The sequence below is a fragment of the Artibeus jamaicensis genome, unplaced genomic scaffold, assembly GCF_021234435.1.
Source record: "Artibeus jamaicensis isolate MK-2021 breed Jamaican fruit bat unplaced genomic scaffold, CSHL_Jam_final contig_332, whole genome shotgun sequence".
Taxonomy (NCBI): domain Eukaryota; kingdom Metazoa; phylum Chordata; class Mammalia; order Chiroptera; family Phyllostomidae; genus Artibeus; species Artibeus jamaicensis.
In genome coordinates, this window is record NW_026521788.1 from 2,259,139 (window position 1) to 2,275,989 (window position 16,851).

Genomic DNA, 16,851 nt, shown 5'->3' on the forward strand with positions numbered 1-16,851 from the left:
TGAAGGCTACACTAATTGAAATGAAGGGAAATGCATAGGAAACCAATGGAAAGGAAACTGCTGGAAAGGAAACTGAAACTCAAATCAAGGGAGTGAACCAGAAGGAAGGGGAAAATGACCAAACAGAAAAATATGAAGAAACAAGAATTCAAAAAAATGAGGAGAGGCTTAGGAACCTCCAGGATATCTTTAAATGTTCCAACATCCGAACTATAGGGGTATCAGAAGGGGAAGAGGAACAGCCACCAGTGGAAAACTTATTTCAACAAATAATAAAGGAGAACTTCCCCAATCTGGCAAAGGAAATAGACTTCCAGGAAATCCAGGAAGCTCAGAGAGTCCCAAAGAAGTTGGACCCAAGGAGGAACACACCAAGGCGCATCATAATTACATTAGCCAAGATTAAAATGAAGGGGAGAATCCTAGAAGCAGCAAGAGCTAAGGGGACAATCACCTACAAAGGAGTTCCCATCAGACTATCAGCAGATTTCTCCAAAGAGACCTTACAGGAAAGAAGGGGCTGGAAAGAGGTATTCCAAGTCATGAAATCCAAAGACCTACATCCAAGACTGCTCTATTCAGCAAAGCTTTCATTTAGAATGGAAGGACAGATAAAGCACTTCTCAGATAAGATCAAATTCAAGGAGTTCATCATCACCAAGCCCTTATTATATAACATGTTAAAGGGACTTATCTAAGAAAAAGCTAAAAAATATGAACAGTGAAAGGACAGCAAACTCACAGTTATTAACAACTACATCTAAAACAAAAGCAAACTAAGTGGACAGCTAAAACAGAAGCAGAGCCACAGAATGAAGATCACATGAAGGGTTAACAACAGGGGAGTGGGAGAAGAGGGGGGAGAAGGTACAGAGAATAAGTAGCATAGACGATGGGGATAAAATAGACGGTGAGGGCAAGAGCAGGGTGGGAAATGTAGAAGCTAAAGAACTTATGACACATGGACATGAACTAAAGAGGGGAATGTGGGGGGAGGGATGTGCAGGGTGGAAGGGAATGAAGGGGGGAATAGAACAACTGTAATGGCATAATCAATAAAATATTATTTTTAAGTACAAACCTGAACTATAATCATGGCAACAATACTAAAAAGAGGTTGGGAGAAATGCTGAAGTAAATCACACGTGGTATAGTAAATGAAATGTTAAGGAAATAAAAAGATTCTGAGACTATGAATCTCAGAAAATGAAGGTGCCACTAAAAGAAACGGGAAGAACAAGTGAGGAAATGTTGTAAGATGACAAGTTTACCAGTGGTAGGGACAGCATAACAAAGAGAGACCAAAAAGGGTAGTTGGAATAGAGGTCTGAAATTCAGGAGAAAGTTGAGATGAAAGGTACATAGGTATGAGTCATCTGTATGGAAGTGACAGATATGACAATAAGTAAAATCTCTTAAGAGTTTGTAAAGACATAACGTCACAAATTCCAGAGCCATGACACCATGGTTCAAATCCCACCAATGAATAAAGTTTGGAATAAAATTACAATGACTTATATACAGAATAAGTGGGGGAAATGGAAAACTGTGTTACTTTGTTTGGGGCATACAGGGAAATCCTAAGGTTTTAAAAAGAAAGCCACAAGTAACTACCACAGCTGTCCACATATCATACAGGTCTAGCCCTCTTGTCACACTAATCAGGCTTACTGAGGTATAGTGGATGCCACAAGTAATGAAAAGAAGATGGTTTCATAGATGGAATATGTACTGATAGAGGGTGACAACGGGCAAAGTTACACTGACTGTTTCCAATCTTACACAAGGGGAGATTCAGTGAATACACCTTCAAATTTTATCTAATGAAGAAGAGAAGGCAAGCAAGGTCCCAGAGCTAATCATGAGCATTAAGCATTAATACACTGTAAAGAGGCTCATATTTTACTTTTGGAATTCTTTTTCCTTCATAAAGAGCTAAAAAATTAGAAAACAAAGCTCTGAAAGCCTTTCATAAGACAAACCTCTCAGGGAGCAAATGAAATGGGCAGGGTTTTTTGTTTTTTTCTTTTTTAGTGCAGTATTTCCAACTAGCCAGTCATTAAGAAGTAAAAAATCATTATAACTGGTAAGAAATATAACTAAAATAAATGTTTGTTTCTTTTTTTGTCAAGTAGGCTAAGGGTACATTGAAAACTTTTCAATTGCTTCAGAACAAAACACTAAAAGGCAAGATTCAAACTTTATAGTTATGGGTATGTAAGAAGGACATATTATCAAGAAAAATACTTGAGCCCTGGCCAGGTGGCTCAGTTAGTTGGAGTGTCATCCTATACACCAAATGGTTGCAGGTTCAATCCTCAGTCAGGGCACACACCTAGGTTATGGGTTCAATGTTTCTCACTTTCTCTCTCTCTAAAATCAATAAACATACCCTTGAGTGAGGATTAAAAAATAAATAATTTAAAAAAAGAAAAATGTTTGAGGCAATTAAAGTCAGTAACATAAGACAAAAAAGCAATACAACACAATATTTGCTTCCAATATACTGAATGGCACACTGAGTGATTAAAAGGAAATCAATTTTTATAAGACATGTAAAAATTAACTTACTTTATAGATACACTGTGCACAGACACATCCCCCCCCCTTATTCATTTAATGCTAGCTAAATATTTGTCTTTATCCATTCATTAATCAATTTTTCTACAGGATTTGGTGATCAGTGACTTGGAGAGATAATAGGACAAAAGAAAGGGGAAAAATTCTTTTTCCTGACAGTTCTTAAAAAATTTCCAAGACTAAGTCAGACCCCAAACCCCAACCTCAGAAAATGATTTCTCACACCCATCCCATACATAACTCTCAGAATGACCTTTATTTTCATCTTTAAAAGTGACTGCAATGTTAAAGAATATAAAAACCTCACCAAACCAACAAACATCTGCATACTGCCATTAGCACATGAATCTGAAGCCTATGCTTAATAAAATTTGTGAAAATTTAAACATCTATAAGTTACTTTCTGTACACATCAAAAAAACACTCACTTAAATCTTTTATATTCTGTGGCAGGCAAAATTATCCAAAATTAAGTTTTACTATAAAGAATATATTAGTCCTAGGTCAAATTTATGCCACAGTTGACTTATAATTGTATGTGCGGCATGTACTCATGAATTCTTTACAACAACATGGGCTTCTCTTGTATCTATGTACAGTTCACATAGATCCAGCACTGTCCTGTAAGAATAGTTGTAAAATGGAAAACTAGACTGGAACTTAGAAGACCTTGAGAGGTCCTACCTCTGTCACTTATAAGAGGATTTACTGAAGCTCATTATGTTTAATCTCTTTTTTGGGAGATAAAACTAGACAATTTAGCTGTCTTTTACAGCTTCACATCATTGCAATATTTTTTGTACTTTTTCCCCCTTACATAGTATGTTTTTCATATCTTTGACTTATTTGATGTCAACTTCTTTAGAGCTCTGCAAAGATTTTAACCACTTCATAATTCCTTTTCCATATGGATTTTCTGCTTTTTGTGACCAAAAGCAAAGCTGGCCACAAAATGAATACTCTAAGGAAGTGACAATAATAACTTGTTAATAAATCCATGTGTAAAAAGGTAGACGAAAACATCTTTCAAAGTTTTTCCCAATCATTTCCACACTTCGGGGCCCCAATTACACCATTCCCTATTCCTTAAAAAGGGAATGAACTACTTCACTGAGCACCGAGATCTCTAGGTTATGGTACACAAATGACCTCAGGTTCTCTCCTCACAACCTCTAAAGATTGGTTTTTACACTTACTCTGTTTCTATCTCAGAGGAAAAGAGTGCCCCCACTCCTCAAGACTTAGATATTGTCCCACTGTTATTTTGACACCATCCCCTTCTATCCTCACTCAATTATCTTTCCTACAATACCTCAAACCACTGCCTTATTAACCCATTCTTTTCTGTCTTCAAATATGCAGAAGTCTATCTCTAATAAGAAAATTAATTCCCGGACCTCCATCTCCTAGAATACATTCTTCTTATTGCCAAGTATCTTGAACCAGTGTTTAAAATCACCGCTTTCACTTCCTCACCATACAAAATTTAATCCATGAGTTAAGTTCCTAACCCTTTTCCACTACTGAAATAGCATATCTGAAAGTCACCGATTAGCCTTCGAGATCCAAATCCAATTTTCTTATAAATCCAATTTTCGTGACTCTTCTATGATACCAGCAAATACTCTGTTCTTAAAATACTTTCCTTCCCAAATTTTCACATTTTATTAGCCCATTCTACTCCGAACTCAATTCTTTCCTTGGTTCCCTTACTCTTAACACTCTTAATATGAACATTCTCCCAGATTTCATCCTTAGCTGCTTATCTCTCTCCAGTTTCTCCCTTAGGAAACTGTATTATTTGTTAAAACTATAACACAGCCAAATAATCCCTAATCTGTCCTCTCTGGAAGCTCTGGTGGTACACTTTACAAATGCCTGGTGTGCATAATATGATTTTACTACGTGATTTTATTGCCAATACTAATGTGATTTTATTGCCAGATTTACTTCCTAAAGCACCCTTTTGATCAAACTATTACCTTACTCTAAACTTTTTAATGGCTCACCCTTATTATCTCTCAGATAGCAATCAAAAGTAAAAAAGTATCTCCCAAACATGGACCTTTGGTGTTCATAACTTTGTCTATACTGTTTCCTCCATTTGGAATGTCTTGTCTTGGTTCAATTCTTCAGCTAGCTCCCATACACAAAGATTTAAAGTCCTTTACCCTACTGAAACCACCTCAATCTATTACTTCCTATTCTAAACTCCACATGAATTCTCATCTTAGATGGCCATTTTGGTATTTATTATGCTTTGTTTTATGGCATCTCTTATACTGAGTTGTCACATGATGCTTATTAAGCTTCACCTCCTTCAGTGATTTTTTTTGTCTCCCACAGTATTTTGCACAGTATTTAAATAAAGTTGAGTAGTTGGTGTTTACTATAATTAAAATTACAGATAAAGAAAAGTTCAAATTTCATGGGGACAAATTTAAATACCATTTTAACACCCCCCCAAAGAGTGCTATGTTATCATTTCTTTGCTCCCTTTGAGAAATATCCTTAATCTACAACAGATGTATTATATAAAAACAAGTTATGAAAATTTAACAGAACCACTGATAAGGTAATGTTTCAGTTAGTGAAAAGATCAACATAGCAAGACTTCAGCATTCTAAACATCAAGGCAACTGCTGCTCCAAACAGCAAGCTGAAAGAGACCATGCGGTAGGCACTGTATTCCTTCAATAATTGCCACACTTCCTAAACTTTCCTTAGTTCCCTGTTACCTAGCTTCACTAGAACCACACACCTGCCCAAAGACCTTCAACCCCTCTCTAACCCAATGCTGATCTGAGAGCAACACAGTTCTTCTTGTCCCCCTTTCTGCAAAGCCTTTTATCTCGGTGCCATATCCTGTCACCTGTGCTCCTCCACTAGCCAACTCTCCTAAGAGTAGCAGATCAGCTCACTCTTTCATCCAGTTCTGGGCTTGTTTATTCTCACATCTTCCACCTTGGTGCTGACCAAACGCTCCACCCTGAATAGAGGAATGGGGACACAAGAATGCTTGCTTAGTCCTCTTAACTCAAAGTACCGATTGGAGTTCTCCATTCACCTCTCCAGGACAGCAGATTCAACACCACACAAAAGAAAGAATGAAGAGATGCACAGGCCAGGATCTGACAAGAGGGCAGTCTGACTTGTTAACCCAGGGTAGCCAGGTATAAGGAAAGCAGGATAAGCATCAGAGCCAGGCCAAAATGAAAAATGCTGGCGTAGTGAACTGGTGGGAGATGGGCAAAGGCTTGAGACTGGGTCAGTATTGTTAGAGGCAGACAAGGTCCTTGGTGAGGTCCTGAAGGAAGCCAGGTGGTCAGAAGAAAAGGGAAGTTAAAAGACGGGCTGCTTGAGGGAACACAGTACTTACCATAATATTTCTTTCAGCTAAACCTTCTCTTGCAGAAAAGCTAGTAGAAAAAAAATGTCATTCTTCATTCTCTGAAGACAGACAGATGGAGAAGAGGTAACAGATGTCAACTGAATGTAAGGTACCAAAGACTACAGGAGAATAATTTAAATAAAACATAAGGTAATTATATGTGACAATATCCACTCCTTATGAATCTACTGATGATAAGAAATCTGGCCCATTTTCAATTTGGATTTAAATTCAGAGAGATAACTATGCAAGACATGATTCATGTTTTGTTTACCAACTTGTGATTTTGGCCAACTGCTGTAAAGACTGCCTGGGAAAAGCGAAGAGTACTGAAAGTTCACAGAGGTTATACGGGCAGCTGCAATCTAACCCCTCTTCTCTTCAGCTCTTTGCATTATGGTTATTCATAAAGACATAAAAAGAAACTGATAAGAATGACACAGGGGTAGGCAAAAAGATTTACAGTTGTAATACAAATAAATAATAAATAGTAATAAAAGAATAAACTGTGTTTTACATACTCATAACTCTAAACTACTTTTGCCCACCCTATATGTATTTTGAACTATGCCCTAGATTACTACTTCATCATGAATAGACAGGTATATGTTGCATTTCCACTCCTAAGCCATTTGATGAAAAAAAAGGTATAAAATATAACTTCTTCAATCTACTTCCAATCTCAATATTCTCAGAATAAATTTAATCTCTCTGAAAATTTGAGGAGGGTCAATCAACAGAATACATCATAAGAATGGCTTTGTAACCTTAACTAAACAAGAATGGTCAGTCAAGTTTGTCCATTTTATATTTTTACATTTAGCAAAACTACATTAAAATTTCAAACTATTTGAACTTTTACTTTTCTGTGCCACATACAGAATAGGTATCTGATACGAACACTGTTGTAAGTCTCACAGATTATCATTAAGAGAGTTATGTTCAAAAGAAAACAACTTCTGAGAAATTCCCTATACTGGTGTTTTAAAATGCAAATCTTCTAGTTCACAACACTGTGGGTAATCTGAAACTGTGTTAATGTTATATTCTTTAAACAAGAAAGTAGATTAAGATACCACATGGAACACAAGAATGAATATGCAAATGTGAAACCACACCAAAGCCAGGGGCATGGCCAGGTACATGTTAGATAAATTTTATTTCCCCCACTCCCACACTAGAAGAAAAAATCCTTGGGAATGGGGACTACATTTTTGTTCTGTGACATATCTCCAGCACCTAGTACATTAGAAAGCATTCTTGTTAAATAACTTATTTAAAATATATATATAACCAAGTTGTATTATCTCCTTCAATACATTTTCACCTAATCTCTATCCCAATCTAAAAGTCCACTGCCTTTTGCATGACTTTTATCTCAAAGAGAAAATCTGGGTTCAGCAGAAATGTCGGTGGGGTTTTTTATTTTTTTAAATTTATTTAATTTTTACATCTTTGGGACATTTCTTTGTTTTAAATATTTTATTGTTTATGCTATTACAGTTGTCCCACTTTTCCTCCCCCCAACTCCACCCAGCCCACCCACTTCCATAATCAGTCCCCTCACCATTGGCCGCACCCAGAAATATTTGTAGTTTTAAAACTTCACACAAAATTATATACTTTAAAATGGTAAATTTTGTTGTGTGTATTTTACCACATTAAAAAAAAAACACCCTTTATACAAGTACTTTGATTAATAAACCAAAGAAACAGGGAAGAATTTACCATAAAGAGTGAAATGAAAAAGCTTCTATAATGCCTCCTCTACCTTTCCTGGCTTTTTCTGTACCTGAATTTGTTGAAGTATGTAATATGTGATATATAGTCATCCAGCAGTATCAAGGGAGATTGGTTCCGAGACACCCAACTCCACCCTCCTTAGATACCAAAATCTGCAGATGCTCAAATCCCTTATATAAAATGGCATAGTATTTGCATATAACCTACGTTCATCCTCCTATATACAGCAGGTCCTCAATATCATTTTGTTCAAGGTTGTTTCATTATAATGTTGATGAAAGGATGAGATGCCACAGGAACTTAACTGTTGTTTATATCAATTACTGTTTGACAAAATAGTTTCATTATAAGTTGCTTCCCTTACAGTTTCAGGACCTATCAACAATGTTAAGTGAGGACTCAATGTACTTTAAATCATCTCTAGATTCTTATACCAAAGACAAAGCAAATGCTATGTAGTTATTACCCTGTATTGTTTAGGGAATGACAAGTGTCTGTACATGTTGAGTATAGATGCAACCACTGTAGGCCTAAATAGGACACATCAACATCACTTTTTCCCCCAAATATTTTTGATCCACAGTTGTTTGAACCAAGATGCAGAACCTGCAGATATGGACCACCCACTGTATGAAATCTACAATAATTCCTTCTGTCAATCCTATAATGAATTGAAATTAGCAGTAAAAGAGGAACAGGACTAGCAAACACAAGAACATGCTGTCCTATTAATAATTAAGATCATTTTAGCATTTTCCCTGTCATTATCAGGAAGGATCCACTAAAACTTGCCCCACATCAAGAGGCTTCCTTTTATTTCACAGAACATACCTGTTGCAAAAACGTTTCTCTGAAGTATCAGCAGTGGAGAGAGAGAGAGAGAGAGAGAGAACTAACTAACAAAACAGAGCAAAGTTCTGTTAATATGTAGTAATTTGTTTCTTCCATAACAGGGTATGTTCTGATTTTTTCCTGAATCTTTTCTGAACAGTGCATCACTTTCAAATGCAAAGTTATATGTCACAGGTGTAAGGTACGGCTTCTAAGTAGTCAAATCATAATTAATATCTAGACATTTTAGACATGCACCTTTATAGCTTCGATCACTGAAGGAAAATTCTGATTTTAATTTTTTTCTCTATGATCAAGGAAAAACGTGTTCATATTAGTTAGTCAATGTAAAACAATAGTCAACTAACACAACTGTGGCATAAACAGGCGAAGGTTATCAAAAAACAACCTTTAAAAAAATCTGTATGAAGGCATGAAACCCAATAATGTTACAGATTCACCATCTTCTGTAATGAGCATAATACCCTTTAACAATTCTTCTAAGGCTGCCTTACCGTTGGCGGCCCAACCCAAACTAGCTAGGTGACAGATGATACTGGGAAAAGGGCTCACAAAACAAAACAGCTGCATTCAAAGATTTAACAATTTGCAAACATTGAAAGCTGTAATGCTACTAATTGCCTTTTTGCTGAAGTTGGTTTTGTATGAGCAAGTCAAGTAGCTAGTGAGTGAGCTTAGCTGACTTTCCAGCATTCACATTTAAAGGGCAACATTGTTCTCTACTCCTACATTTGTATACTATCTCTTTTACTAAGGGTCTAAAGGAATTATACATTCTTCAATAATACTTTACTGCTTTTTATGGAGAACTTCAAATGCTATAATTGTGCATGCGCTCCCTTGTATTTGCAGTTTTAAAAGAGTCACAAAATTTGTGGGGCTTTTTTTGTAGGGGGGCAAGATTTAACTCACACATGCATCAAGAGTTGACCATGCATTTCATAATTTGCCACATTCTTACAATTCAAAGTACCAAAGTACCTATAAAACTATAGGTTTTTATAAAACTGTAACAGGGTCTAAAAAATTTGGTCACACAAAATGCAGGGTTACATTATAGCCAATTTGCATTTTAAAATGCCGCACTATCACAGAATTGTACCAATTCCAATTTATAAACTTTTAAAACTAGTTCTAATATCTATTATGTTTTTAAAGTTATAAGCCTGGCTAATATTCAAAGCTACTGTGAAAGCTTTTCTTCCAGAAGGAAAAAAACAACAACAAAAAAAACAAAACAAAAAACTGTAGCTAAACTCAGAAGCACTCACTGAAAAGCACTGGAAACATTCTACTACACACAAATTACAATAAATCATGATGGGGATTAAAACAAGAAACAAAATCATGTAAAAAAAATTTGTATTGAGCACCTACTAGAACCCAGCCACTCTGCTGGGATAGAAAGATTAGATGCATTCCCTTCTCTCACAAAGTTTATGTTAATTCAAGCAGGGGAGAGAACAATGAATCAATCAATTACAAAATATGATAAATGTTATGATTGACAGAATACATTGGTACAAATCCCTCAGAAGAAGTAAAGCCAGAAAAGGCTTCCTGAACAAACTATCGTATGACTAACCTACAGTTTAAGTCTGGAATTACCCAGACTTTTGGAGGGGGGGTGGGATGCTGCACAAGAAAGAAGTGTTCCACAGATAAAGATTAAGGAGTGAGAACACAAATTTGGAAAAGAGGGGAAAGGGACAGAGAGAGGCATAGACCCTGACACAAGATGAAGCTAAAAAGGTGAAGCAGAAACCAGATCACAAAGGATCTGGTAAGATATGTTAAGAAATTTGGACTTTATCCAATGGCATTAAGAAGATAAATGACATTAAAATTCATGTATTAGCAAATATGGTGGAGTGATGAAGAAATTAGAAAGAGATGCTGTGGGAGGCAAGAAGATCAAGTGGCTGCTTTTGCAGGTGTCTTGGATTAGAGATGATGGTGTTATCAAGCAGGATTGTGGTGACTGGTATGGGAGGGAGGGAGCAAGGAAACTGACCAGAAGCAGATTAGAAAGGTAGAACTGACAGGACTGGGTTTGATGACCTGCTGGGGGACGGGAGGGAGGGAGAAGTCAAACATTATTCCCAGATATCTGAACCTGGTAATTGAGGGAATAATGGCACCACCTTACTGTTTTTTGTTGGAAATATTTACAAGGTCCTAAAAATATTAGAAAGACTCTTTTCAATTATGTGCACTGATATAAACTGAGTACAAATATTTCAGATTTAATTCTGGCAAGTGTGACTTTTATCTCCTGAACTACCTTCCACCTATTCTGCATAAAATATTTAAATGCGTTTGTATTCCACAAGCATACACGAACAGGTGAAAAAGAATAGTAATGAAACATGCTTAGTGCATGGAGGTCAGTTTAAAAGTCAAGTTTGCTATTCAGAGTGAATCCACAAATGAAAAAGGCAAGAACTGACAGTGTCCCCAAAACACAAGAGTCTCAAAAGTGTTTCTTTTGAACCTATTATATTACTAAAATATGTAGAGGAGTAACTCCTTCACAAAACTATGAAAGACTTTTTAAAAAGCGTAATTTAACAGAATTTTGGCAAGGTGAATAATAAAGAACCTACAGGGGGAAAAAGCACTATTCTTTCAAACCCAATGTCAAGAAGGAAAGGCAGTACCTTTAGAAATCTATTCATTCATTCAGAAATTTACGTGCCCTAAACTTCTGTAAATAGATGGGCACTGGCCAAGCAGATCAGGCTATTTTAAACTCTTTCATTTTTGTGTCTATAAAATTATATCCCATACTGTGAAAAAGTACTTCCATATAAGAAAGGAATTTCAAGAGCAACTCATTCCCTTAACATGGTATCACCTGATAAACAAATCTCATATTAAGTTTACATATTAATATATTTATAACATATTTATGTCTTTATATGGAAGATAACAAAGAAGATACAACTTTCTGTATTTGCAAAAATTAAAAATACCACTGTATTCTTTCAAGACACTTTACTATATATCACAAAACAAGAATATCCTCACGATGAATGGATTCAATTAACCTATGAAATAAAAACTAGCTGCTCCATGTACAGGTACCTAGCAACCCCTTTCTCCCAACTCCCATGGGCTTCTCCCACAAACTATTTCATCAGTTACCTAGGGAGTCTATGAGAATGGGTGATCTTTTCTTTCTCTTGCAAAACCGACAAAGCTTGAGCACATTTTATATTGAAGGAACGTGTTCAATTAATTATGGAAGAAGAGAATGAAAACTATTTGTTTTCTGATCTATCATTTTTCCTTCAGTTTACGTGGTGGAAGGACCCACATCTCATGAAAATTCACCTCTCGAACTCTAATGAACATGCTAAATCCTTGCTGTCGGAGGGACTGTCATGTCCCCTACGTACATGTACATAGACCCACTGAAATCAAACCTCTGACACAAAGTTTTCCCACCATTCTATCCTATTGCAGGGAAGGAAGACTTGCCTCCTATAGTTATCCAGACACGTTGGCTTTCCTACGGTTTTCCCAGCCTTTCCTGTTGATGGGCAACATTGTTAGGTAATTTAAGATTTGTGATATATTTTTCACACTTTAGTTAAGGAAAATGGTACTAATACAATAATTCCTTAAAAACTACAATGCTGACAACTGAATGCTTACTGTTACACAAAAGGAAGAATTTTACTGTGAAGTTTTAAAAAAAAAGTCCGCAGGAAAGAACATATCCCTAAAGTCGTAAATATAAAAGTTTAACGTAATCAAAAGGTCTCTTAAGTTATAGCACTCTAAAAGCCCCAACTTAGAGAGTTGCGACCAAGTTTCCCCAGGAAATGGAGGTTAGGGATCAGCCTTAGAGTACTAAGATAAAAGGGTCCCCTAAAACTGAAAGAGGGAAGAGAAACCAGACAAGAGAAACGTGATGAAGGCAAAAACTAGCTCCATCGTAGCCGTAAGTCAATTCCACTAACACAGAAAGACACTTTGGACCTTTCACGAAGAGGAACCGAGCCCAAAGCCCCGCGGACTGAGGGGCGAACTCCGGGAAGCAGGCGCCCGAGCCCAGTGACAACGGGAACCGCTCCCTTCCAGGAGTGGGGTCAAGGAGAGGAGACGGTGCCTCGCCTGGGCCGCCTTCCAGTCCGCTCCTCAGGACTAAAACCCACCTGGAGACCGCCATGACCGGGCGCCGGCGGTTCGAGGTTCCCCGCGAGCCAGGCGCCGCGCCGCTGAGGCGCTAGTTTCCAGACACTAGACCGACGCAGGCCCAGGACGTGGGGCAAAGGGGAGCGGCCGGTGCGGCGCGGGGCGTCCCGGCACGGGCCCTGGGGCATCTGCCCCGCCACCAACCCGAACTCGTCCTCGCCGCCGCCCGGGAGCAGGGGGTCTGACACAGCCGAAGAGGCAGTCCGCCGACCCACACGACTTCAAACCCGGTGCCCCCAGCTCCGCTCTTTGCTGACGCAGGCGTCGGCACGCCGGACTGGGCGTCAGCGCGCCGGAAGTGACATCACTCGCCGTGGGGGAGGGGGGAGGAGCTCCGCTTCTTGGAAGAGGGCAGGTTTAGTACTTGCAGCCTCGGCCTAGCTGCGTGCGCTTAAAGAAAAAAAAAAAAAAGTCCCGTTTTGATTGTCTGGAGAGGGTCGTTAGTCTTAAAACGAGACAGAAGGCTATATGGGACTCCTTATTTTCTAGAGAAGGAAAAAAACGCGATTTAGCCAAAGTTCCAGAAGTTCAGAAACTTTGATTTTTCATTCTTTTCCACTCCATCCTCGTCCCAGGGGACTGCTTCTAGAGCAAGCAATTATGAAGGACCTTGCCAGTGGGAGGGGGGAAATTAAGAAAGATCTGCAGTGGCACTTAAGACACGGCTCACATGTGTGCCTTATTTGCCAAAAGTTCTGCATGTGCATTCGAGGGAAGGTCTTTTGACAATCAATTTGCCAAGTTTGATTTCTTAATTGTTTTATGGTGTTGGTACATTCATTTTCTCAATCAGATGTGAAAACTCCCAGTTTTGGGGTGGGGGAGATTTATTTGGCTATTCGGTTGCTTAATTCATTAGGCTTTTAAACTTTATTCTCTCACCTAGTGCAGGTCCTTATCACCATAAAGTTGATTTTAGTGGAAGTAGTCAAAAGTAATATTTCTCCACCCTTCTTCAGTCAAGCCCATCTTATATGCCACTAACAGCTTACTCTTCAAAAAAGCAATGCTTTTATTGTGTCACTCCTCTGCTTGTAAAACTTGTAAATGGACTTCTTATTACCTGACGAGGCTATGTCTCAACCAGAGTCTGTTTTTCATCTATAAAATGAGGCTAATGAGAAGTTCTGTAGAAGGGTATGGAAACAAAATGAGGTCATATAAGAAGATGTTACAAGAGCTTTGTAAACAATAAAGTATAAAAATATAAGAGGAAAGAAACTAAAATATCTGCTAAGTGGTAGGCATCTGGCATGCATTATCCCATATAATTTGTAGGCTAACTTTGTAAAGTAAGTTTTAACCTTCGCTTTATAGTTAAGGAAACTAAGCCCAGAAAGTTCAAGTAATTTGCCCAAGATCTAAGCTAGTATTAATATTTACTGTTCACTCATCAAATATTTATTTGTCACCTATGCTGTATCAGACACTGTGATAGGCACTGTTGTTCAAATATCTTCACAGTTCCCAGTCTCTTCCCACCTGCATTCTCAAATTTATCTCCCACCACTGAAACTAACCAGCAGGCACTATTTACTGGTTGGGACATTCATTTATTCAGCCAAAATTAAGTACCTACCACCTTGCTAAACTCTTTACTTAAAAAAATAGGGCTTCAAAACAAACCAGAATAGACAAGGTGCCCACTCTGGCTGAACTTACATTCTAAAGGAAGGAAAAAGAGAAAAGAGATTATATATATAATGTTTACATGTTATGTAAAACAGAAGGATAAGATAGAGAAGGTGATTAGAGACTCTAGACTAGGTAATTAGTGAAAAATCAAGGAGTCACTTAAACTAAAGGCCAAATGGCAAAGGGAGCCAGCTGCGTGAAGAGCTAGGAAGCCTTTCAGGTAGAGGATACACTGAGTGTAAAAGCCAAAGAGAAGTCTGCTGGGCTAGGAGGTAAGCTGGGAGAGATAGGAAGGGGCCATTATGAGGAACTGGGATTCTACTCTAAATGCAGTAAAAAGTCATAGGAGGTTTTTAAGCAAATTAATAAAATGACCTGATACATGTTTTTAAAATCTTACTCTAATATCCAAGAGGTAATTAAACACATAGTTCTAAAAGACATTTAGAAGAAAGGGAAGAGCTGATACTGTAAGTTTGTAAGGGATAGTGTAGTAACCAAATACTGATGTCAGACTGAATTGTCTTTAAATTGTTTCTCACCGCGCTTAACAGCTGTGTGTTCAGGGGAGCTGTGAACTTTTGTAAGCTTCAGTTCCTTCATCTAGGAAATGGGAATAATAGTAACTCATAGGGTTGTGGTGAGAATTAACTGAGATAATGAATATACTGCATTTAACCAAATGACTGTCACAATAAACTCTAAAAATATTATTAATTACATTGATTATTCTTTTGTTAACTATGTGACCTTAAGCAAGTGACTTAACTTCTATATTTCAGTTTCCTCAGCTGTAAAATAGGGATAAATATAGTAGTGGTCCACAACCCTTACCTGAAACCCCTGCCAGATGGTTTTCTAAATTTAGAATTCTTTCAATTTTGAAAAGCTATCCGAAATACATACCTTGTTTATGTCACATCCAAACAGCTTCAAGATTATCACCTGATAATCAAATACACTTATAGTTCTGTAGCAAAATGTATTAATAGCCATACTAAGAGGAATAAATAAAAGACTGTGGATAGCTACATGCCAGTTCAGGTGAAGTTTTGCTGCCAAATGAAATTTTTTAAAGTATAATTTTTAGACCTTTTCCAATTTCAGAATTGTAAAAAAATGCATCACGTGCCTTTACTTTTACATATATATGAAGGTACATATAAAGTTGTAGGAATTAAATGAGTTTATATGTGATACACTTAAAAATACTAAATATATAATAACTATTTTTTACCACCAGAAGGTGGCTTCAAACATCAATTGCAAAAAAAAAAAAGAACTATTGAACTAAGAAAGTTGGATACTTGGTTCTACAGGTGGAGGGGAAAATCAAATTTCTACTTCATACCATATCCCAAATAAATCACATATGGATTAAAGATCTAAAAGTGAAAAAACAGAACCCCAGAATTATTAGGACACTACATTAAAGAATCTTTTAACCTTCAGTAGGAAAGGATTTTTTAATGCACAAAAAATATTACCATTCAGGAAAAGACAGACAAATCTAAACCAACTAAACTGTAAAACTTGCATAGCGCAGAAGGAAAACATTCAAGGGAGGATGGAGGAAGAATGGCTTTCCAAGAGTCTCTTTTAAGAGCAGGGAAGAACTTTCACAGAAGCTGACAGCAAACTTCACAAAGTGTGCAGAATTGGGTCACACCCCGATAACCAAACCAACCACTGGCAATAAGGATGGAATTATCCTTAGACCAACCAGAAGAGAATGGATTCCACTTCCCTGAGATAAGCTCTCCTGGGAGGACTGGAAAGACTTGCTTCACCTCCAGGCATCCTACTTCCAGGAAACAGAAGGGAAAGGGAGGAATAAGAGACAGTGTTTGTCTCAAGAAAGCAAAAATCTTTTCATTAATTCTTAGCAGGCTTAACATCTCATTGGCCAGAACAGTCTCATGTAGCCACTATAACTACAGGAAATTCTGGGAAAATAGTGGAAAGATACATCCACTAACTGTATCCTTTTCTCATGTGCAAAAAAATGTTTTGATATGAGTGTAAAAGTATAAATTATCCAGTAAAATTATTTAGATGTTCACATCAAAGTTATTAGATATATAGATGTATTGTTGTCTCATGTTAAACACCAAATTAATTTTAGATGGATTAACAGAAATTTAAAAATAAAAACTAAATATAAAAGTATATGTATTAAATTTTATACATTAAATTCCAAATGAGATTTGATATGGATGCAACTATGTCCTTCTGTAGTCAAATGGGAGAAGGGCAATTGTGAATGGATGGGGAAAAGGAGAACCAGCCCAATGTCCTAACCACAACCCTGTACACGGGTCTATGGTTGAAATAAACATATGGAGGAAAGCATGCACATTCAGGTTGAGGGTCTTGAAACTGAATTTTTAAAAGTCTACTTTGGTCTCTAGACTTCTTGAAAAGGTTTTGGGTATCCTCAGGGGTTC

At 37.3% G+C, this 16,851-nt stretch overlaps 1 protein-coding gene across 2 annotated transcripts in view; it reads right to left on the minus strand.

The window, feature by feature from the left end:
• BTAF1 (B-TFIID TATA-box binding protein associated factor 1) overlaps positions 1–13,035 on the minus strand; it is a 116,866-nt gene extending 103,831 nt beyond the window's left edge. The window contains exon 1 of one of the 2 annotated variants that reach the window (XM_037156691.2): positions 12,730–13,035. In XM_037156691.2, coding sequence (XP_037012586.2) covers positions 12,730–12,897 — 168 coding nt within the window. In that variant the 5' untranslated portion in view covers positions 12,898–13,035. The remainder of the gene's footprint in view (positions 1–12,729) is intronic. The other variant, XM_037156692.2, reaches the window with a different exon arrangement.
• Positions 13,036–16,851: the final 3,816 nt, after the last annotated feature.